Genomic DNA, 24,617 nt, shown 5'->3' with positions numbered 1-24,617 from the left:
AGACTAGATAGAAAGTAGAAATAACATACTTGAAATCCTAAGATTCAAAGTGCAAATATACATGATCACTCCCCTTCTACAAACTGAAGTAGTACAAGTTATGAACTCCAGCTACAAGATCAATTTATGACCAAGAATCCAAACAAAAAAAAAAACTTGTAATGAGATTTTTCTACATGATAATTTTGCTAGGCTGATAACACAGGAAATACCTCCAACTCAAATGCATTTACAAATGTTTTCTCTTACAAAAGAAACCTATAAGCTTTAATATTTGACAATGATTTAAATACAGTTTGATATGCTCCATGCTGTTGTTGGTTTCTGTAATAATAGCCTATATATTTTGAATGGATGTCAGACTTCTGTTCTCTCTCAAAAGCAATCTTAAAATAACTCACTTATAAAGAATAGCGGCTGTGCCTTTGAATGTTAAGATTTCAAATGGTCTGATATAATAGACCTCAGGGTGTTCTCCCTAACATCGAATATAGAAACAACTTTCATTCATAGCAACGGAAACAAAAATAACATCTGGGAAGCCCCTGACACACATCCAAGTGTAAACACAGCAACACACTGAGGTTAATATTTGAGAGCCTTTGTGCTGTATACTGTAAAGCTGAGGGAATACCAAGCAAAGTTTTGCACCACCCTATAGAATTAACTCATTTTGCTTCATAAACCAGCTGAATAATGTTACGTTAACACATTTTGAATTACATATCGCTCGTAGTTTTCCATATACTTCACAAAAAAAAACTGGAAAAATGTGACATTTCGAAATTCTAACATGAAATAGTGTACTATTTCATGTTAGACTTGCGGTATCATTTTGTAGCTTCTTTGATTGAACGATGGTCAATAAAAGATATTTTATTCATATTGTTTTTTTTTTATCCTAAAATTCTAGATGATGCTAAACTTTTGGCCATAGCTGAAGTTTGAGGCAACTTTGCTGTATCAGATTCCAATTCTCCCCTGGTGTGCTTTGCAGTGGCCTGAAACCTAGCCTGCTGAAACCAAGTTTCAAGCCCCAAAGAGTGCTTTGTGTTCCCTCAACTGAAGTTCACCTTGAACATTTACAAGTTAGCATGCAAATTAAATGTAGGCACTGGTGCCTGCCCATAGTGGTCCGTTTATGATTTTTAATACACTTTTATCCAGGTTTTTGACGCACTTTGAAATGGCCAATGTCTTACTGCTACAAACTCATTGACAAGGAGGACTGAAGAGGAATAAAATGCAATGACTTTAGGTCTTTCTCAGTGTCTTCAAGACAGATGCTCTCTGGTAGACAATGGATCGCATTGTTTATTTAAAGTTATTTCTGCATGATGGATCTACTCAGCTGATAGTGTTAAAGGGATGTCAACTCTCCATTTAAAGATGAAAACTTTTTTGAGAATTAACTGAGTTCTTTAATGGCCACTTTGAGAGTTGGGTTATACATGGGTAACACAAAATGAATCAACAAGTTACGGAAAAACATGACTATCGAGGTCTTGGATATTTCTTTATTCTGATATTTTTAGGGCTTTTTTTATGCTTACCTGCTCTGGAATATTCGTTTTAGTAAAATGCTTGATTGGCTTTTGTTTATTAAGGTGATTTTCTTCTCATAAGCTTGCCATGGTTTTAAAGTGATTGTGTTTGGGTCTCCCACACGAATCGGATAAATCAAACTACAGGTCTAATACCTGACAGGGCACTGCAATGGTTCTCTATATTGGACATATTTCAATCTCACATATGCAGTTTCTCATAGAAGAAATTGGAATTCAGTCAGAAAACTCATGTGATAGATTACTTATTAAAACATAGACTAGACAACACTACTACATACATCAGGACCTTACAGTAGGGTCGGTGGGATTTCAGCCCTTGGTAACTCCCTGATTAAAACGTCACTGTTGCTGGCAGCTCACAGCAGTAGACAAGCTTGGACTTCCCCGAGTCAAATCATTGCAAAATGCACTGGCTTGGAGGAAGTGTGTCTGTTCCTGTTTGAAAGGGGAAAGTTAGTGTTGCTTGAGGCTGGTCTGTGCTTGTTAACACAGTTTTTAATATTTGTGGTAGTTAGGTAAAGACCACACAACAGTTCTGTCAGAAAGCACCTAGTATACTTTTAATAAACACAATGGCACCGACAATAAGCTACCCTAAGGTTCAATTTAAAAAGTTTTAGTTACGTTTATGAATGTGCCCAAAACACAATGGGGATTTTGCAGTATTTACTGTATAAAATGTTTAGATATTTTACTACTAAAAAATGTGCGTCTTATCCCTTATACAAGTTTACCAAAGTCAATTTGCATGGCAGTTTCCCATGCTTGTCTGGGCTTTACAATGCTTACCTATGCTTTACCATGATTACATTTTGCTATGCTTTTATTATGGGAAACTTTTATAAGGGATATTATAATATACAGACAGCATATTAGAAACAAATGTAATACAAATAATATTTGGACCATGTCAGTGTAATGTATGTTTTGTCGTATGGTTGTTCCATACAGATTAATAGCTGCTTACACAATCTATCTGTTCTCAAAAGTAGAACAGTGCTTCATAATAACTTCTCCAAAAATCAGATGCAACTGGGGAACTTTTCAAAATAACAACCAGGTCTGCTTTTGGGAAGAAGTTCAGATAATGGCATTTCAGTCCAAAACCTCATGCGATAGATTATTTATTTAAAAAAAAAAAAAAAGACTAGACAACGCTACTACCATCTACATATTTTACACTACATTCTTTGGTCATTGGCCTCGCCTTTTTCGAGGAACTGTTAGTAAGCCTTATATATAATAATCTAAGCAGAAACGATATTAGCGTAATTGTTAGTCGGTGTGTTATAACTGCATAATTCCATCAAGGGGAACTGAGGGAGAATTTAAAAAACGAGAGTGAAGTTTATTTTATTTTTTTTATGAATCCCCATCAGTAATGGGATTAAGGTGCAACCAGTAATTGTCATTTGTCATTTTTTACTACTGTTTTTTTCTTACATAACAAGTCAAGATACTGGCATCAATGTATACCATGAAGTAGACAGCTTAACGTAAATATTATACAGTGATAATGCTCTAGTGTGTATTCTAACATAGTCAATTATTAACATTTAACATTTATGTAAATGTGACAGGATGGAAGCTGGAAGCACACAACAAGCAACATCTTAACCGCTATACAAAAGAGCCAGACTCATCTACAGGTGTTGTTATAGAGCTTATAACCTCATCTCACTGACAGGGGTAGAATCTGTATCAGGCAGTGCATCACACAACACTGCCTGTTGCATAAAGACCTTTTCCACGTTTCCTGGAAAACCCATTGATTTGGGCATGGCTTACTATAAACTGTGGATGCACTAAGTGTTCGCATGTCAAAGTTCAAGTATTCTCTCATAAAAGTGTTCAGAGTTTCAGTGTGTTTTGTGCGTGCCTGAAGCCCTTCTTGTCCTGGGGATTGTGTAACCAGGAAACTGGAATTGAATAAAAGCTGACTAGTAAAAGAGAGAGAGAGAGAGAGAGAGAGAGAGAGAGAGAGAGAGAGAGAGAGAGAGAGAGAGAGAGAGAGAGAGAGAGAGAGTGGGTTCAGTTATCGGAATTCCAAAGAAAGAAAGAAAGCAATGCACATCCAGGAAATTCTGCCTGCGGCAAAGCTAATTATTTCACTGTTCAGTGTAGTGACACCATTCGTAATAAATACGCACCGTTTTATATGTTTTAGGTTGTATGAATTGTTTCCTCCTTCTGCACTGAAGTAAACACAAATAGCAGAACAATTCCAGGAAATCTTAGCCAATAGAGCTATTGGCATAAAGTTTTGCATCACCTAGATTGAGACATCATTTTAAAGAATAACTATATGAACATAATTTAGATATTTTATTTAACATCATGTAATCAAAGAAACTACAAAATGATATCGCAAAAGTCTACCGGAAGCCATAATAGTAGTGCAGTATTTCATGTTAGATTTTAAAATGTCACATTTTTCGATTTTCTCAGTTTTTCACTTGACTTTATGAAGCAAAATTGGTTAATTCTATAGGGTGATGCAAAACCTTTGGCCATAGCTGTATGTATTACCATAACTGTAGTTTTCCTATATGACGCAAACATTATGTTTTTACGTGTTTTGGATTTTAATTCGTGAACCAAAAATTTGGAGAATGTTCTTTTTTACTTTTTTCAATGCTGCCCTTCCAGTCCTGCAGAAATGCAGTCGATTGAAAAGCTGCAGGCCGGTTCAAGCAGTTCACGTTACTATAACGTCTGCATCTTTCATGCAAGAAAATGTGAGATAAAAGAAATCAATACTTATTAGGTAAGACAGGGGTGTCCAATCACTGTCCTGGGGGGTCATTCCACTCCAGGTTTAACAGGTCAAATTAGATCATGAACTACTTCAGGGTCTGGATGGAGGTTTAATTGAGTCAATAAAACAATTTAGAACAGGGTTGGAGCAAAGACTTGCCTTGGAAGCTCCCCCCCCCCCCCCCCCCTCCTAAGATTTACTGGAATTATATTGTTAAATTTAAAGGAAAGCTAACCGAGTTTTTAAATTTCTTATTAATATTATCACTGGTGCCTCTTTTAATTCTGTTGAAGATTTTACTAGTATTTTATTCCAGTTTGGAATACGTAGATCCCAACAGTATAGTGCTTCTTGGTACTGAATCACGTCATGTGTTATAGTTAACTGCAGCTAGCTGTCTAAAAGATGAACAAGTGTTTGACATTAAATTATTGTACACAGTTATATCATAGCTTTTTGATTATATATGAGTAAGTGCAATAAGAATCAAAAGGGTTGCAAACTTCATATTGGGGACTGTAAAGAGCATTCAAAATATAATTCTGTTTGCTATTTACAAGAATGTCTGTTGCCTTTGACTAAATTATTCTGTTTTTGGTTAATGTGATTTACCCATTATAACCAGGACTAGCATAGCCTTGTCAATTCTCCCTTTCAAGAAGGGTGCCTCAGTCTTTTACTGGGGAAAGCCTCTAGTATATTTTACAGGAAAACTCATTAGCTGATCAGTTGAAAAGAAGTTCAGCACAATCTTTCTTTTTTTTTTTTTCGTGGACATGTGTTAAACTTCCTTTCATTTTTACAATTACAATGGGAAGTTCCCCCAACAGAAAGCCAAATGCTAGCAGCAAATGCACTTAAATACCAAATTCAGTCTAATCCAGTCCCTCTACCAGCATTCTGCAGAATTGTTAATGGTTCATGGGTCCCAACCAGATACCCATTGCAAATAATAGTGTGAAACCCTCTACAATACGGAACCTGTATATTCTGGAATCAATTTAAATCTGCAGTCCAGCATGTGATTTATTTATATATATATATATAATCAAGCATATTGCTTAAATACGCATATAAAGATTTTTTTTTTTTTTTTTTTTTAAGCATTCATATTTTTTTAGGTACAGTATTAGATTTTAAGCCTACCTCTGTAAACCAGCACACTGTATAATACGGCACAATTTTCCGATCCCAGTTTATGCTGGTTTTACTCTTGTAAGCTTTTTCTTGGATATAATTTGATAAAATAAATATTCGACCAACTACCAACTGCCTACGAAATATTTCCTTTCTTCTTATATGTGGTTGTGGACACATCAGTGTTTATTTTCCTTATTCCAAAATATTCACGTGACTCTGAACTCTCTTATATAGTAGACAGACAAACACTTTGACGTACAGCAGTGTGCACATGTATTAGAACACCCCATTGCTTCTGTTGTTTTGATTTGTTGCGCATATTAAATTCAAACCACTGTAACCCTTTAACAGGCCAAACATGCAAAATGCATGAGACTTTTTAGAAGTTTTTTTTTTTTTATATATCATTGATTACTTACTGGAAATTGAAATTCATGCAGGTAGGTATAGAAAGGATATAAATGACAAAAATTGAGGTGCTGTAATACATACTACTGTACTTCAAGTATTAATTGGTTAAAAGAATGCGCTATAGAATATATGCCTAAAACATTTGTATACTTAAAGCCCCTTTCACATTGACACTCCTACCCGGGTCTGGACCCGGGTCCTGGCTAATCACAATCCCACGTAGTGTGAAACCACATACCTGGGTCGTAACCGGGTTAACCCAGGTCCCAGTGACCCACCTCAGGATGTGGGTCGACACGCTTTAACCCGGGTTGAGCGAGACAAAACGCACAATGTCCGTTCGTGAGCTGACGTAATAACAAACAGCCACGCCTGCAGTGAAAGTTTCACTTTCGCAGCAAGGATGAAGAAACATTTGCTCTAATCAACATTTGGGCTGACGGTTCAATCCAGAGACGCTTGGATGGAACCTTCAGTAACAAGCTGCTTCCGGGGCATTGATACGCGCATTGTGTACTTGCGTCTGTCACCCAGGTCAACCCTGTTTTATCAAAAGCAGTGTGAAATCATGTACCCGACCCACATGACACCAGGTCCAGCCCAGGTAAATTGTGCCAGTGTGAAAGGGGCTTAACTTTCTTATAATTGTATTTGCTCTTTATGTTTCCATTGTAACTCATTAGCTCAATGGCGTTCTTCTAAACTCCCCTTAACCCCTCTCTCCTGAGAGCACCCGAGTGATTATCAGATGAGAGGATCTTATCTCTTTCATGCATGCCTCTTGCGTGACAAGTATCGAAACATTCCCCTGTTCTGATAACCAACAGCTTCATGCCTCTGCGATACAGTCAACTGAAAAGATGCCCTCGGCTTGCATTTGCAGGCAACCTCAACACAATCTATCACACAGAAGTACACACCACAGTAGAATCTGAAAGCCAGCTGGTTCAGTACAGTGAACCTTGATATTAAGGCCAGTCAATGGATCAACAAGATGGACTGAAGGTAGAATTCATTATAACAAATGAAAACAAAAAAGATTTTTAAATAATCCATTTTTAAATAAAATACATGCAATCTTATAATACAAACATATTCTCAAATATATGACTTTCACATTCATACATGTATAAATCTAAATCCACAACCCACAGCCCATACCTTCAATGATAACTATTACATAATAGGAACAGTATGATAACAAATATTACAACATGTTTTAAAAGTTTAAAGCTGTAGCTTACATGTTTGTTATTTTAAAGCAGGGATCTCCAACTCTGGTCCTGGAGAGCCTCAAATTTTGCAGGTTTTCTAGGTGTCTTTACATCATCAGTGGCTAAAGATCTGGAACGCCTGTTCATCTTGACTAATTAAGCCAATAATTGGTTCAATTAAGTAACTCAGAGATTGGTTGAAACGAAAACCATCAGCCACAGTAGCTCTCCAGGACCAGGGTTGGAGACCCCTGGATTAGAAAAGTGATTTAGCAGAGGTTTGATACATTTGGGATGGTGGTCTTAATACTGAATATACTGGTCTTTACTGAGTTGGACTTAAAAGCTTGTAGAGAATACATCTTAAGAACTAACAGTACTACTGAATTGGACATTTGTAGATAACCCCTAACACATTTAACCCTACTTGAAATTTGCAGACATCCCCTTGATTAAGACTTAAACAGTCAGAATATCACGAGCACAATGCAGTGGGTGTCCCAAAACTATGTCGGTGTCATACAAGTACGTGAGACAGTATACAGTTGTAAATTCAAAATGACAATTATCATTATGACGAAAAAATTGATAACTCTTATGTTTATCAACAGTATGTATGGAACAGATCAATGTATGCTTAAAACTGTAATACCAAGTTTCACCAGTTAATAAGTGGTTTTCCAGAAGTATGCAAACATGTAACATTTTGGACAAATGTACAGAGAGACACCCCCACCCTCCAGAGTCTAAAACTCTCAATAACTTACGCACGCTTAAAAAAAAATGTAAAACAGAGTTTCATCACAATTGGATAAACAGTTTTCCAGACATACGGACAAATGTAAAGTGTGACAGACTCCACTATATCCCTGCCACAGCAGATTTCAAAGGCTACCATTTGTCTTGTGTTATTTTTAAGCTCATAAACAGCCCTGAAGAGGATACATCACCTCTAACTCAAAAGAGCCATATAGGCCTGAAAAGCCACCCGTTACACAGACTATATAACACGGTTCTGAGTTTCCCACTGTCTGTACCTCTCTCCCCACCTCTCTCCGACTTCACACCCTGGGGCAATATTGATTCTCCGCAACGTGTTTGAATTTGGAACACAGTGTGAGAATCACAATAGTACCTTTCAACAAGAGATCCAGTCACGCCACATTAAGAAGAATCCCAGATCAAAAGTTATACTTGGTTTCCAAAGTTATTTACTATTATTATACTACTTTATAGTTATAATGCCCCCACTGTGGAACTCATTGTCCATTTCTATTCTGCTTCAGTCTATATTTTTAAGTCATTTTTAAACTGACTTACAAATATAATTGTTTATCTATTTTATTTGATATAATTTTGTGTCATTCTTATTCATTTCCTGTTTTCTTAAATTTTTTATTGATATTATTATTATTAGTAGTAGTAGTAGTAGTAATTGTCACTACTTGATACTGCATGCCTCTTTCTGTTTTAACTGACATGTAAAGCGCTTTGAGATACTGTTGTATGAAAGGCGCTATAATATAAATAAAATAAACTGAAATCGAAATTATATTTCTTATTAGAACTGAGCTTTGCAGAAGCTCAAAATGACCATTGAGACACCTTCATAATCTGTTATATTAAAACTAACAGAACCATTGGGAAAGCACAGCATTACCAGCAATGGAAACAAATGTTGCAGTGGTCTTCTCTATTTACCCAGAAAGCAAGGAGAGCACAAGTTGTCCTCACGTTAGCTCAAAAAGCAGTTCAGTCTCCATGCCTCAAGCCTGCCCTGGACTGGAGGGAGCACCATTTCTCTTAGTGGGTGAGGGAGCAGTTCAGTCTCCATGTCTCAAGCCTGCCCTGGACTGGAGGGAGCACCCTTTCACTTAGGGGGTGAGAGAGTAGTTCAGTCTCCATGTCTCAAGCCTGGCCTGGACTGGAGGGAGCACCATTTCTCTTAGTGGGTGAGGGAGCAGTTCAGTCTCCATGTCTCAAGCCTGCCCTGGACTGGAGGGAGCACCATTTCTCTTAGGGGGTGAGGGAGCAGTTCAGTCTCCATGTCTCAAGCCTGCCCTGGACTGGAGGGAGCACCATTTCTCTTAGGGGGTGAGGGAGCAGCTTAGTCTCCATTCCTCAAATCTTTTCACTTCTGACCCAATATCTTTTTGTTGTTGTTTTTCTTTGCAGAAAAACTGGCTGAAAAACATTATAAGATCACCCATGGGCTAAAAATGAAAAACAAACACAGCCTTACTTTGGCACCGGCCTAAAAGCAATGTCACAATACCAGGAAAAGGTGGCTCTAGATTTATTACCATGATATATTACGGCATGAGAAATATGGTATTGAGCAACCTCATTTTGAGTGTATCACATCTGGGTTGCGTCATTTTAATTTGACACAGCAAAACCCATCGCACTTCAGTCTACCTTAGAAACTGCAGAAATCCCTGCAGAGGTCTCTTTTTTTTAAATGAAAGCTGGAAGCAGTTTCAAGAAAGAAAAAAAAGCCATTAACACGTCAACTGGAGATGTTTCTCCAGGTTCCTTTATGTTAAATGTAGAGGTTGCATAGACGTGCAGTGTTTTAAAGTAAATTGAATAATTTAAATGTGATGCTTAGAGATAGAGTAGTGTGCGAACTTTTTAGAAGTTGTTTAAGATGCCTGATTAAAGCACAAAGTGGTCTCAAAAATCTTAGACAGATACAGTACACACGCCATGTAACCCAAACAAGCACCATAGTGATAGGTCTTTCACACTGAAAAAGGCACTTTGGACTTAATGCTTATCATAGCAAAACAAATGTTGGAGAAATAAAAAAAAAAATCACAAATATCACAGCAGGATAAATAACCTGTTAATTGTTGCCCCTGGGCTAACTGCTGGCCACCCCAGTCTTATAAGAATTGCTGGTAACTGAAAGATTTCAGTAGAATAATCTATATCAAGCATACATCTCTGGATTAAGTAAAGCAGATGTGCAAGTACAGTGTGTGTGTGTTACTGTGAGTTGGAATGGAATTTATTAAATATAAATGCGTCACAAAGTGGTTAAAAAGAAAACAGTTTATGACTTTGCCCTTTGACTGAAACCATAAAAGGGGATTTTAAATGTTTCTTCTACTTCTGCTTGTTCCATTGAAATAATCAGCTTAAACACAGGCAGACATCACACAGGGCCTGCGTCATGCACCGTTTCAAAACTATTGATCAAAAAAAGGGCACCCGTGTCTACTAACCTTTCAAGAAATGTGTTAAACCAAAACCAGGTCTGTGGGCTTCAAACCCAAACACAGACGCTGTCAGAGGCCTGTCCTCTTTGACTCCCTCTATATTCTGTCTGGGACATTATGTGGTGATAATAAGCACAGGTGACATTGACGGGAGAGATATTAAGCAGGTTTCACTTTTGAAGACAGAACCTATAACGGGTCAGGCAGATGTATGAGGACGGAGGCTAAGGGTGAACTGGCGACCCCACGCACTGCAAGCGAGCGTTTTAACCACAATGCATGGACAGGGGACAGGACAGAATTCCATAACTGCATCACACAACACTGCCCGTTACATGTGACTTAGGTAAACTTGGCACAAACCACAACTGTATTATACAGCACTGGGGAATCACCCATGATTACTTCAACCACCTCTCTGTGGTGATCCTTGGGATTCACACTATAAAAAGCTGGTTGATGAAATTCAGGGAGATTCCCTAGTTCTGTTAAAAAAATAAAAAATCCAGCTGTGGTTTATCCTAGTATGGGTTGATCAAATCAACAACTTCATCATGATTGAAAAGATATATAATGTATATATATATATTAGAATTTATAATTACAATGTTACCTGTTCACAGAGCAGGCAGGATCGTGGTTTAAGGCACTTACTGTAGCACAGCCCTGCCTGTACTATTCTGACACCATGCTGAGACTTGTGTAAGGCCCCAAGCCACCATTACCACCTCATTTTCCATCTCAGTACTAACCTGGCCCACCCTTGCTGGCAAAACCACTGACAGCTTTAACATTGAAACTATAGCCGCAACGGGGGAGTTACTGACATACTAAATGTTCAGGCTGTTCTGTGTTGTGGACCAGTGTCCACTGGCAGTTAGCTCATTCCACGTGAGCTCAATTCAAACCAAGACTATGAGAGAGGTTTCCCGCTCCCCCTCCCCTTGACCCTCTCCCCCCTCCCCCCTCCTCCTGACCCCCTTCCTAAAACCTCCAAAAATGGCAGTCTGAATGGAGTGGGTTAACAGGAAGTCCGCGGGTGTTCTGTGAGGGTTGCAATCCGAAGGAAAGAGGAAGTCAAATAGAATTGCAGCTCTTGTGTCTCTGTCGGGTGTGACAGGAAATGACTCGGGGGGGGGGGGGGGGGTTGGGGGCTGTGGTTTCCATGGAAACTGCAGTGTGAGAAAGCTTGCACAGTTGCAAACTAAAGCATCTCTCTATCTTTCTTGAGGGAGAGATTATTGAATGTTACCACATCTCAGAACCCGTGTGAAAACGTACATCGAAACAGTAGTAATGGGGCTAGCAATTGTGTGGTTTAGTCAAGTAGTAAAATATGTTAGTGTGGGTAGCTATTAAAGGCCCACTTCCCCAACTCGCATTCAAACAACTATTGTCAGTGAAGAAGCCGAGTCTTAGCTTTAACCATGTATGAATCATAGACTGGATTTAGCATTCTCATTCAAAATGCGGGCCCTTATTCCCAGCTGTCCGGTCAAAAAGTAGAAAATCATATCATACAGAACATACGGCTGCCCAACTTTTGCAAGACACCGAGACAAGACCCCTAGGCTTAATATAGTAGAAGTGTTGTTCTGTCGAGTTAAAAGATTAACCAGATCTTTTTTTTTTCTGCCATTTAATCATAGCTTTGTTGTTACTATGTGTTATGTATTAATTGACTTTAAAAATACTTTTTTTAATATCACTGAGCAAATAAGGTGCCAGTATTTTACTTGATCAGGAGTTCACCAATAATAAGCTAGCAAAATTAAAACACAAATAACAAATGTGCCTGTTTTGCAACATAAGAAAACTGTAAAGATACTCATTGCATGGTTCTGTGTGCTATATGGTGCTGCTGTAGAATAGGATGGAAATCTCCAGTGCTGTGAAGCATGCATGTAATCTTCTAATCGTATGCTTTATTCCCCAAAAGTGATATTAATCTGTAGACCAGGACTGACTAATACAGAGATCAGCTGTAGTGTGATAGCAACTAAAGTGATATTATCAGAAGCCCTGCCCCCAATTGAATCCTGTTATATCCATTCCAGTGTAGTGGAAATGAGGGGAGGGCAGCATTAACAGGACTGATATTAAAAGGTTTTTACTCTAATAACAATAAAAGGTCTGTAAAGGTCATGCAACTAAGTCCCCCCCCCCCCCCCCTCTCCCCTGGGACACCAGGATTTGACCAAACTGAAAGAGGAAGTCATTGAGCACATGCTGGGGTGACGGCGAAACAGCCAACAATGCAAACAGGAATTAGGCAAGGCACATTCGTGCAAAGAGCTCTGCAGCTCTTAAAATACATACGCAGATATGCATTTGTACATTGAGTACGCTGTTTACTGTATCAGATTGCATCTCAGAACAGCACGTATCAAGGTCTTCAGTGGCAAGGCAGCAGGGGCAGAACTGTGGCTATGAGTTCAGAAGCTCAGTTGTGTCTAAAATGAAATGAGGCCGAGTACTGCACATTTTATATGTCAATGGTACTTATACACCCTAATCCAGGGGTCTCCAACCTCGTCCTGGAGAGCTACTGGGTCTTCTGGTTTTCATTTCAAAAGAGTTACTTAATTGAACCAATTATTGACTTAATTAGTCAAGATTAACATGCGTACTAGATCTTTAGCCACTGATGATGTAAAGACACCTAGAAAACCTGCAGGACTGGGGCTGTCCAGGACCAAGGTCGGAGACCCCTGCTCTTTACTTCATGGGACAATATCAGGTCCATTGTGCCAGATGTGTTGAAAATGCACAGTGTTGCCATTGCTGGGAATGCAATTTGATAAGGGCTTTGCTAGTTTTCAGGGGAACCTTATACATTGAATATATTCTTCCATTCACCCATCTGTCACACTCTACATGGTAAACAGGATGACTGTCTTGATTTTTCATCACCAAACTTCTTCTATCGCACCTATAGAAGTTCTATAGGTGCGATAGAAGTTCTGAAACTTCTATCCTATATATATGTTTAGTTGGCTTTTCCTGTTCTGTTCCTCAGTCCTAGTTACCCAAACATATGAAATGTAGACTAGCTCACCCAGTGTCTTTATTGCAGTTACAGCCAGCACAGTCTAGCTTACTCTTTATGTAGAACACCTCCTTACATTCAGTATGGAAATTGGACGAGAAGAACGTCGTCTCTCTAGTAAAAGGGAATCCAAGCTTAGTAAATACTGCCATCTGCTGGAGAAGTCAATAAATACAAAAATAGAAAATGCTGTTTAAGCACTGCAAACAAATCAGTTAATATATTTAGAAACATCAGCAACATTTATTAAATAATCCCTTAAATGAATAACACAATGTCAACGTGTTTTAATTGTAAATTACAATACGGGTGTAAAACCTTTGAAATACATCGCCTCAATGCTGGCGCAGTAATTTGTTCTTAGTTCAGAACGCGGATGTTTAATTAACGTTAATTAAAAGTGCTTGTCTGGTCCTATTTTAATTAGCGTGTTGATAGCCACGCACAAAGGGCTATGAAGCGACTGGCATGCTTATTGAATGGACTTGTAATTAAATCGTTGAGACTCTCGATTTCAGTGGTGTTTTTTTATTTGCTTGCAACAGTTGATCTTTGACTGTCTTCAAATAGTTTATTGAACCGGCAAAATGTTCTCTTCCAAATCTTTGGCCCGTTTAAAGTTTTTGCACCCAATACGTTCTCACAGTCATAAAAATCTCTATAGCACGCAAAGTGTAATACCTATAATAAAAACGCAATTTCCTTTTTTTATTTTACTTTTTCTTCCGGGGTTATAAAACCTGTTTGTAGATTTATAACCTCCCACTGCTGCATGTTCTTAGCAGGAACAATGCTGTCGTATACGTCACTGGCCGCTTTCAAGGTGGAGGAAGTTTGTGGTCTGTCAACAAAATGGAAACCCCAAATTAATTTTATTTTCGCTTAAATTTAACAAGCTGGTGGGACACATAAAATATGCAGCTTTTATGGGGGGGAAACTATAGACTGCTGCTTTATTAAAATAATGGAGTATTGTCATTATAGTGACAACAATACGACTACTAGGACCTAATACGACTACGACTAATAATGGACTTGTAGGAAAGGTACGGTGCGTTTTAAAATGTTTAAAGTTACTGTAAACACTACATCAAAAGTTTGGTAGTTATATAGCTTATGATTAGCGTCTTTTTAGAAGCTCTGAAAAGAAACAATTGACTTGTTATGCAGCTTTGGACAGCTGTTCATGTTTGTGGACGGGTTCAAAGCATTACATGAGTGTCTGTGCAAAAACAAAACACAAACCTTGCCAAGTCATACTGTGCATTCCTACCCGCATTTAAAAAAAAAAAAAAACGTTAAAGTTTCGAAAGGGTATAAGGAAAACATGACTGTGTACCTGCTTCGTTAGTTTGTAAATTCAAATATTATATTTACCCCACATCTCAGAAAAAAATTGCTTTCGATTTACTCTGCGGATTAAATAGTTAAAACTACCCACTGTGAATCGGAGATCTCTCACATCCCTCAGCGAGCGCGCACAAAAGGCAGCCGCATTCTCTGAGGAAGCTCTTTGGTAGCGGAGCAGATGGCCGCATTCTTCAAGACAGCGGGTCAACATATGGTCACATAAAAAAACAGAGCTCTTTTAAAAACCAGCAAGCAACAGGTTTCATTTCACTACACCACTGTACTGTACAGTGCTAATAATTGTTTATATATATAGCTTGAAACCTAAGTGTGACCTCGGTAGAATGTCAGCTCTGATAACGACGCTGCTGTGAACATTTAGATTCCTGTTATGTGTTGAAGTGCTTGAATAGATACACTCTCCAATAGAAACACAATCCCAGCATTTACCCAACAAAATAGAAAGAAAACAGTGAAATAATCAAGTTACTTCTGTACACTAGTTTTATCAGAAGACATGCTTTGTTGACTCTCCAGATGGTTTACATTCCCCAGTCGGACAGATACCTCCCCCTGATTTCTATGCTCTCGAATGTTTTATCAATGGTAAAGTGGTTCTCATGTGTCAATAACTTTGGCGAGGAAAGTCCTTACCAAGTGCCAGATAAGCAGCAGTGTGGAGTAGTGGTTAGGGCTCTGGACTCTTGACCGGAGAGTCGTGGGTTCAATCCCTGGTAGGGGACAATGCTGCTGTACTCTTGAGCAAAGTGTTTTACCTAGATTGCTCCAGTAAAAACCCAACTGTATAAATGGGCAATTGTATGTAGAACTAATGTGTAAATAATAATGTAATTGTATGTAAAAAATAATGTGATATCTTGTAACAATTGTAAGTCGCCCTGGATAAGGGTGTCTGCTAAGAAATAACAATAAGTGTTAAACCTGTAAAGTGTGACATACAGGCCTCTCCACTTTCCCCCATTGCCAAGGATATCGTTCTACAGCAGGGGGTAATAAACCACTCAAATATACGATAAGTCCCCCACATCGGCTTCATGCAGGACTTAAAAACAGGAAACTAAACCCAAGGTGTAGCTGGGTCTTGAAGGAGGCAGGACATAAACATTTCAGATTTATTTATGTATGTATGTATCTTATTACCTTATTTGCCTATTTATTGATCTCGTTTATTTATTTATTTACTGAAGGTTGAATGCGATTCCGGTGCAACCCTTTAATGAATTTAATCAGATTTCCAAAAGGTGAAGAGAAAGCACACAGGAAGTAAACAGCATTCAGTGATGTGCACATGAGCAAACATCTGAATCTTGGGCTTGTTAATCCAGACAGCACAACAACAAAAGCATTGCAGGGCTAAGACCCTTCTGTTGGGCCAGGAATCGGCTAATAAAACACAAGAGCAAACAGGTTACTCTTTCACTTTAGATGAGAAAGATCAGGTTTCAAGTTTTAGTGTTACAAATGAGTTTTGTTTGCCCCACCCCCACCCTAAAACTCCACCCCTCCTCGTCTCCTATCTGAATCTTATCTTAGAATCTGAACAGTACCCCCCCCCCCCAGGTGTTATGTTAGTGTTTGTGTAAATCTGATTTCCTAATCAAATGTAAGACAAGTAACAATAAACACTTAATGCATTGAAAACACTTAATAAAATAAAACAGCACTTTAAATGCGCTACTAAAACTGCTGAAATGTTTTTTTTTTTTTTTTTTTTTTTTTAGTTAAAAGATTATTTGTAGTATGATTAAACTGTATTCCTTTTTATCTGCTATGTATGTACATTTAGGTCTGAATCATTTAAACTGGTCTTGAATTTGTTTATTAAAACATTTTGTTTGAAACAAGTGGTTAATGACATAATGTTATAAAACCTACTTGTCATGCACTTACATGCTCTAGGTATGCCGTCTTGAGAGAAACATGCACAGAATTTTCAAAAACAATATCCAGAACTATACTAGGGTTGAAGAAATTGCTTTGAGGAAGTTGCTATTGTTTCACTTTCTGTAATCTAGTATAGAATCAGATATTATAAAAAAAAATTACAATTTTGGTAAATGTGTTTCTTTCAAAACTGCACTTTTTTTTTTTTTTACTTATAATGATATAGCAATTTGGAAGCTCACCAAAGGAAAAAAATATTTTGTTCTATGTAAACCTATTAAGAGTCTGCAATAACACTGTTAGCCATCCACACCAATTACAGGTTGCTCATACTTCAGACAACTAAAGTTGCACATGTCACTTTATAAATTTCCCTTGAGCATTTATGCTAGATCAGAAAATGACCTAGTGTGAGCTATTGCCATAGCCTACAAACAATCACACCCAATTTATACAATGAAAACAGGACTTTCTTGTGGTGATTGGCTTATCTTCACTGCTGACTGATGTTAATGGTCTTTTCCTACACACCTTCTGTAAGTTGACCACAGTTTTCCCATGGTAAAGAATAGCAAAGTGTAGCAAAACCTAGTAAAGCATTTAAAAGTAAAGAAAGCATAGTTGCAAACATTTTCTAACCATGGCAAATCACATTAATAGCAACTATATTAAATAGTTAAACAACAGTGTACAACCTAGGCTACTTTATGAAAATATGTTTTGCCAATGTATGTAACATGGAAAGCTCAAAAAAGTATTAGTCAACTTATTAGTCAAAATACCACTTCAATGTTTCGTATATATAAAGTTCAGATTATAGACAAAGTATTTATAAGGATGAGTACCACTAGTCTTTGGTTTACATTTCCCTCTGAACTTCTTTTAAAATGAGCGATAAACCTTAAAAGGAAAATACACACATTTTTTGTTCCAAAGAAGAGTGGAGAGTGTATTGGATAGCTGGAATGTTGTTGATAAAAAAAAACAAAGTGTGACAGAACAAAAATGTTTATTTTGTCGTACAAAAACCAAATTTAAAAATTTAAAAACCCCATCAAATAATATATTAACTTAATACAAAAATCAACCAAACATAAAACTGAAAGCTCTCTATAAATACACAAATTAAAATAAATTAAGATAACAAAAAGAAGACATGAGTTATTGAAGTTTTTTTTTTTTTTAAACACTATGAACAGCAAGTATACACATTTCTGACAATCACATACATTGCGAACCAGCCATTCATTTTATTGCAAACTAAACATTTTAACCAAAAAAAAAAAAAAAACTCTTATCGACAACACTTTGTAGGGGGTCAATTTTACCTCCCCCTACAATAACTTAGCATCTGTTACTAAATGTCATCCCTACATCTAAATTTCAATGATAAAAAAAAAAAAAATTATATTTCTCATTGGATTTTAATTAACATCTCATTTTCGAGGACATCATACAATCTCAGTAAGGTACAGTAATAAAAGCAATCTGGAACTTAATCAGAAGACATAGGTATACATAAAAGAAACATGGCATTACTTCTTTCTGTTACAACTGTAAAATCAGACAGAACAATATTTTAAAATGTAACAGTACACCCCTAAAATATAATATATCATTTCTCACTTAAACTATATGCAATTAGCAACCCAAATTAACGTGACCCCCCACCATCCCCTTTTCTCCTTTTTAGTATCACTTTAAGACCCCCCCTCCCCCCCCCCAAATCTGCTGCCATTAAGATTAAACTGCAAACAAACAAAAAAACACCTAAGAGCTATCAAGAATAAAAAGGGCAATTTTGTGAGTCTTTAAAAAAAAAGGAGATTCCTAGTGTTAAAACAAGGTTCACATATCTGACATTAAAAACTTTGGCTGCATTAAACGACTGCTCCCCCCCACCCCGAACGTTTAAAACCAGCTGGTTTGAACTTTCACTGGTTCACCAAGTTACTGGGTGGGAGTATTATTAAAACACCTTGGAACAAAATAGCACATGTTCAGGCAAACAGCAACATGCCTCAAAGCTATAATCTAAAGTGTTTGAAAAAAAAAAAAAGGAAACACACATTCACAAGAAGAACCTGCCTTCACCCCAGAAATATAGAACACAAGAAGAGCAACACTCTCGTATAAATGAAGGAAATCGGTTACTTTCTCCCCCTTTAAACCCTGCATTGCAGTAAACGCTTGTGCGATTTTTGGGGTTTTTATTTTTTTAGCAGGGCTTTTGTATTGATTTTCCCCTACTGTACAGCAGAAACATGAAGACTGGAGTGTTGTTACAGAGGTGAAAAATACACCCAAAATACATTAAAAAAAAGGTAGGTATACAAGAGTATACAGATCTTAACAAAATACTTTCGGAAAAAAAAAGACATGTTTCAATTGGTAGTCTCTGGAGTTCGCATACTATATGCGAAGGAATGGCAGCGCCTAACAGAAAAATGAGGCACAATCGTCATCCGGCACGGAAAGCTGGCTGAAAATGGGCAGTCGTCGTCCAAAAGCCTCGAATACAGGCGACTCGGAGCCGCTGAGACTGCTGGCGGAGCTGCTGTAACCTCCTTCATAATCGGAGAGAGAGTGGGAAGACAGGCTCCTTGATCGGAGAGCCAGGCTGGCTGGAAGAGGCTGGATGGGCGACTGGTTTCCGCTGGAGGAAGAGGGGAAGGTGGTGGCTGCTTTGGCAGGAGAGGGCGGGGTGGCGGAAGCGTGCCTGCATAAGGAGCGGCCGGAGTCAGAAGAAAGCAGAAACTGAGGCCCAGGCTCCAGGCCGGCTTCAGTAAAGATGGGGAAAGACTCCTTCTGGAAGGCAGGTGAAAGGAGTTCTGGGGTGCCTGTGGAAGGAGGAGGGGAGGTGGAAGCCACTGCGGAGAAAGGGAAAGAGATCTCCTTGGGGTATGGCGCAGAGGGGAAACCAGCAAAACTGATGCTCTGTCTCAGCAGCTGAGGCCTTTGGTTTCTGGGAGCTGGTTGCTGTGGAGGCCGGGCCTGCAGCTCCTCTTCTGCGTTGTGGACAAAGTGGCACCGGATGCCGTAAGGGCAGAAACCGACGGTGTGGAACGTGCGACAAAACTCGGTCTTGTATTTCGGGTGGCGGTTGAGGCCTCGGATCTCGTTGTAACCGTGCGCGAACTGGCACTTGGCACCGTACTTGCAGTTGCCGCTCTCTTCGAAAGTCCGGCACATTTCCGTCTTGTAGCGGGACGAACTGGGAGCGGCGGTGGCTTCGTCGGCTGGATCGGAGGCCGCCGTCTGCTTGGTAAGGCTAGAGTCCAAAGCTGCCCACCCCAAGCTGCCAGAGTCACTTTCAATCATGCTGATGGAACGGTCCACCCAGAACGGAATCTTGCTCAAGCCTGGTGGGGGGGGCTGTTCTGCTGGTCGGGACCACTTGCTGGACTGGAGGCACAATCCGACATCACTAATTTGACCAGCGCTACCAGTGTTGAATGCACTGCCCCCTAGGGGCAGAGAGGAGACAGGCTGGCTGTTCTTGAACCCCACTGGTTTCGTTGTCGGCACCGTCATCTTTGGAGCATCTTTCAGGTCAAGGTTCAGAAAGTTCTGTTAAAGAAAGAAAAAAGTTAATGTGACTCTACAGTGCATTTCAAAATTACAAGCAGCTCCAAGGGTCTTATGCAGCATTTAAAAAAAAAAAAAACAGGCTATTTTAAAAAGCAAAAATCTGTAATTTGCATTGGTTTCTAACAACCCAGTAGCAAGCAATGAATGTAATTCTATATAAAAACAGAAAGATTATTTAGGAAAGTAAAAAAAAAGTGCTGCCTTCAATTTTCTAACTAAAATGGGGGTAATTTTGAACAAAATCTGTAACCCCCACCCTGAAGCCTTTTAGTAACTCAAAGCGACTCTGAACTTTGACCTTTTCGGCTAGGAGGAACAAAACCAGAATTTGGTTGTGAGAGAGGGGGTGGGGTGTTCAGTTCTTTAACCCTCAGCTACCCATCCTGTCATCAATGCCAAATTGCGATAGATAAGTTTAGCTCCTGTTATTAACGAGGGCCACAGCCTCTAGTGGAATCAGAACAGAGGGTACTGTGAGCAAAACTCCTCCTCAACTATATCCATTTAATAGGGAATCCACTGCCTCATTTATAGCTTCTGACATTGTATAACATAGTAATGAGGTATTAAAACTTTGAGACCAAATAAAACTAAATAACAGTTTATTATTGTAGATGTGACGTTTTGCAAAAGTTGCCTCATTTTACTGATTAAAGTACAGACACGTTCATATTGTTTGTTGCATTATAAATAATAATAAAAAAATCTGCTTTAAAATGTCGAGTGTTGTTCTAGAAATGACGTTTTAGAAGAAATCATTTTTCTCTACGCAACACGACAATGATCTTTGTTCATGCTGTCCTGTATCTGTAAAACGAGACTTTGCAAAAATCAATACCCAAGTTAGTTGATAAGAAAGTTCGAATGAATTTTCTACGCATTTTCCCACACATGAATGTACTCCCGGTTTTACTTTAAGTCTGATAATGCGCAATTATAAAACATTTTCGAGGAAGTGAGTCCTGCTAGCAGTCATAAACAAGGTAACTTGTATTAACCCTAAACATTAAAAAATAACAAACAAATAATAATAATAATAATAATAATAATAATAATCGTTTCGGCTGCACGCCACTGTGTAATATTTGTTAACATTACTCACACTGGCCCGATATTGTCAACATGAATTAAATACTAATGCACAATTATAAGTATATACAATATACGTCCAATGAAGCCAGTTCAACTAATTTAAGTGTCTATAATTACATTGAAATCACTTTATATTACGTATGCGACTAACCAGTCGACTACATCGAATGTGTTCATAATTAAAAAAAAAAAAAAAAAAAAAAACGCTGTAAAAATATTTATAATTTTGGTATTTGTTTTAAGGTCATAAATAAATATGCATAAAGAAACATTAATTTCGTACAAACGTGCGTACTACATTGTGTTAGCATCGTGTTTACTGTACTGTAGTACAGTTGGTACATTTCATAGTGGGCCGCGCAAACATGTGGTTGCATTAAAAAAAGGAGCAATAAATGTCGACTTGCGCTTAAAGTTTACAAATGCAAATAATTACCTAAATTATTTAAAAGATATGCAACTGCATTAGCAGATATACCTAATCGCTGGATTAAAAAAAAAAAAATAACAAAAAAACCACTATGCACACAACATGGATGTGTGACTTCCTTGCAAACTTCGATTGCACCTTTTCGACGAGTTCCATTACTTTTTTTAAAAAAGCAGTTTGTTTGAACGATATCTCCGATCGCTTACCTTGCACAAAACTTCATCCAGCTCAAGAAAGGGTGTCAGTACATAAGACGGCATTTTAGCCAAGTCACAGTTGTTTTTTCCAACCAATGCAACTTCTTTCAAATTCTACTGTGCGGTTCTAAGTTTGCAGCCGAGCACACTTGCAGTGCAGCAACACACATGTGTATTTAAGCCTGTGCTCCGGTGCAACGCCACGCCTTCTGAACTCTCTCGTTGCTGCTCTGCACAGACAGAAGGAGCCAATAACAATACAGAAACAGATCAGGGGCCACTTTTTTTTTTGCAGCAGGCCCACGCGTTTTTTGCACCTCATGTGCAGTACTGTATTGTAATGAATTTTTGTTTGTCATGCAAACAGTTAGTACTCAACTAAGACACGAGTAAGCAAACAGTAACTAACTGAAAAGTAGCCGCTAAATACACATATAGACCAACGATTAACACCAAACATTTTAAGAAATGTAGTCTCGGATATTAAGTGTATATTGAAATGTTATCTCTGAAATACTTCCTAAATGTATTTATGTTTTCTGTAAATATATGACAAAATAGTGTGTGAATCTGAAAATATTTCAAAGCTGGATAAACCACGTTCCAACTTGATCTGAAATATCAACTTTCTTTGCATCGTGAAAATATACATATAACATTATTTTATATCACAATACTGTATACGTAATTGTTCTTTCTTTCTTTCTTTCTTTCTTTCTTTCTTTCTTTCTTTCTTTCTTATTATTTGTTTAATAAGTGTACTAAACAAAAAGCTGTTTTACGTGTCTGAGCTGCTTATAGTTTATCTTAACAGTGCCAGATGAATGGAGCAATACTGAACTGTCCGTATTTCATGTGTTAAAAGGTACTGGCCCTGAATACCAAAGTGATGAAACTCTCCGCCTCTGTCTGTTTTAACCCGACTCTCATCCCGAACGTTGTTTCCATCACAAAATGAAACACTTTTCTGCTGTTTTCCGGCAGGTGGAATGGGTGGCGGAATAACTATTCAATATTTAAATGAGAAACTATATGTTAATGACGCAAATGCATTATTCTCCTGGCACAGATGTATCTTGATTAGTTGCGCTTTCTCCAGATACCGCTCGGAAATCTCGTTTTTTTTACAAAAACAAAACAAAACAAAACAACCTATACTAATCCACAATCTCTCTCTCTCTCTCTCTCTCTCTCTCTCTCTCTCTCTCTCTCTCTCTCTCTCTCTCTCTCTCTCTCTCTCAATTGTGTCTTTAAGTACAATTACTTTTAAACTTTTGTAAAACAAAGGGTCGCACCGCCTACTCTACTTCACTTGAAAAGAAGGATTCTACCGTGGTCCCCTAAAAGCCAGCCATCACAAATATAATTAGACTAAAGCGAGTGTTAACTTTTTTTATTTATTTATTTTTAAATAGATTAGGGGTAGGGTAAGGTAAGGCAAGGACAGGTCGTGGTCGCATTTACGGCTCAGGGATTACCATTACACCTGTTTTGGAATTAATACCCCACACACCCCACACCCCACAGACCCGGGGGCAAAGTCCTCTCCTAAACAGCGCTGTGTGTTCTGCTTATTCTTTCGTTTGTAAGGATGTAGGTCTCCCCAGCTACTGTGCGAGTGACGCCCATTGTGGCAGGACTGTATGATTCTTCACACTTTGAAACGTTGTTTTGTTTGCAACAATGCGTTTTGTTTTGTCACATCGTTAATTTGTCAAAAGACGACGTGACGTGACAGCTCTTGGATTGGTGGGTGGATTTAACTGGGGGGGTTGGGGGTATGCAGCTACCGTGTAGAATAATTGCTTCTTCCAATGTGTATTTGCAACTTTTAAAATTAAATAAAATGAACAGGCTTGCTTTAGAACTGTTCCTCTCTGTGTGTGTGTGTGTGTTTGTGTGTGTGTGGTATTTTCAGATGAGGCACACATCAAAACACACACAGTTACATTACATATTCAAAATTAATATGAATAATTTTTTCTATAGTTATTATATAATAAACTTCACAGAAATTGCAAAATATGTGATAAAAACAACACAGCCTTTTTTTTTATTATTTATTTCTTAGCAGACGCCTTTATCCAGGGCGACATAAAATTGTTACAAGATATCACATTATACATATATCACTTTTTTTTTACATACAATTACCCATTTATACAGTTGGGTTCTTACTGGAGCAATCTAGGTAAAGTACCTTGCTCAAGGGTACAGCAGCAGTGTTCTCCACCTGGGATTGAACCCACGACCCTCCGGTCAAGAGTCCAGAGCCCTAACCACTACTCCACACTGCTGCCCGGCTACCAATTACTTATTGGTAATGCCATGGTCTGCTACTCAGGGTAATACACTGATATTACGTTTGCATTGCAATTAATTGGTCAAACGTTTCTGTATGGAGTAGGCAATTTCTAAACGGCTTTTGTGTCCTACAGTACTTATAGTAAGTGCCATAGGCACAATAGGACATAAATGGAGATCATTCATCAAATTGGGTGGCCACTGATAAGTGCAGACAACATCTACTCTAATTATTGGTTTATCAATAGTCAAAGGAACTTCTTTGGTTTAGATTTTTTTTTAAAAAAGAGAGTAATTGTGATCATAAAGCCATGGGGGCCTACTCTTTAAACAAAAACCTGCTGCTTAAAAGGCCGTTCTACACTTTAAAAACCTACACAGTAC

General features: G+C 38.2%; 1 protein-coding gene across 1 annotated transcript; it reads right to left on the bottom strand.

Moving 5' to 3' along the window:
- Positions 1-18,666: 18,666 nt before the first annotated feature.
- Positions 18,667-22,146, bottom strand: LOC117395990 (mRNA decay activator protein ZFP36L1). The gene is made up of 2 exons (XM_033994712.3): positions 21,939-22,146; positions 18,667-20,189 (listed from the first exon to the last, which is right to left on the bottom strand). Exons 1-2 carry the CDS (start codon positions 21,990-21,992, stop codon positions 19,056-19,058), a joined length of 1,188 nt encoding a protein of 395 aa, XP_033850603.3. The 5' UTR covers positions 21,993-22,146; the 3' UTR covers positions 18,667-19,055.
- Between the last annotated feature and the right edge of the window lie 2,471 nt (positions 22,147-24,617).

Source organism: Acipenser ruthenus, chromosome 30, assembly GCF_902713425.1.
Source record: "Acipenser ruthenus chromosome 30, fAciRut3.2 maternal haplotype, whole genome shotgun sequence".
NCBI lineage: Eukaryota > Metazoa > Chordata > Actinopteri > Acipenseriformes > Acipenseridae > Acipenser > Acipenser ruthenus.
This window is presented reverse-complemented; position numbering and strand designations above follow the sequence as displayed.

Excerpts from the sequence above, each read along its gene's own strand:
- LOC117395990 (XM_033994712.3), bottom strand. The coding sequence starts at position 21,992 with ATGCCGTCTTATGTACTGACACCCTTTCTTGAGCTGGATGAAGTTTTG. Across the intron at positions 20,190-21,938 it reads TGGATGAAGTTTTGTGCAAG|AACTTTCTGAACCTTGACCT; the intron begins GTAAGCGATCGG and ends TTTCTTTAACAG.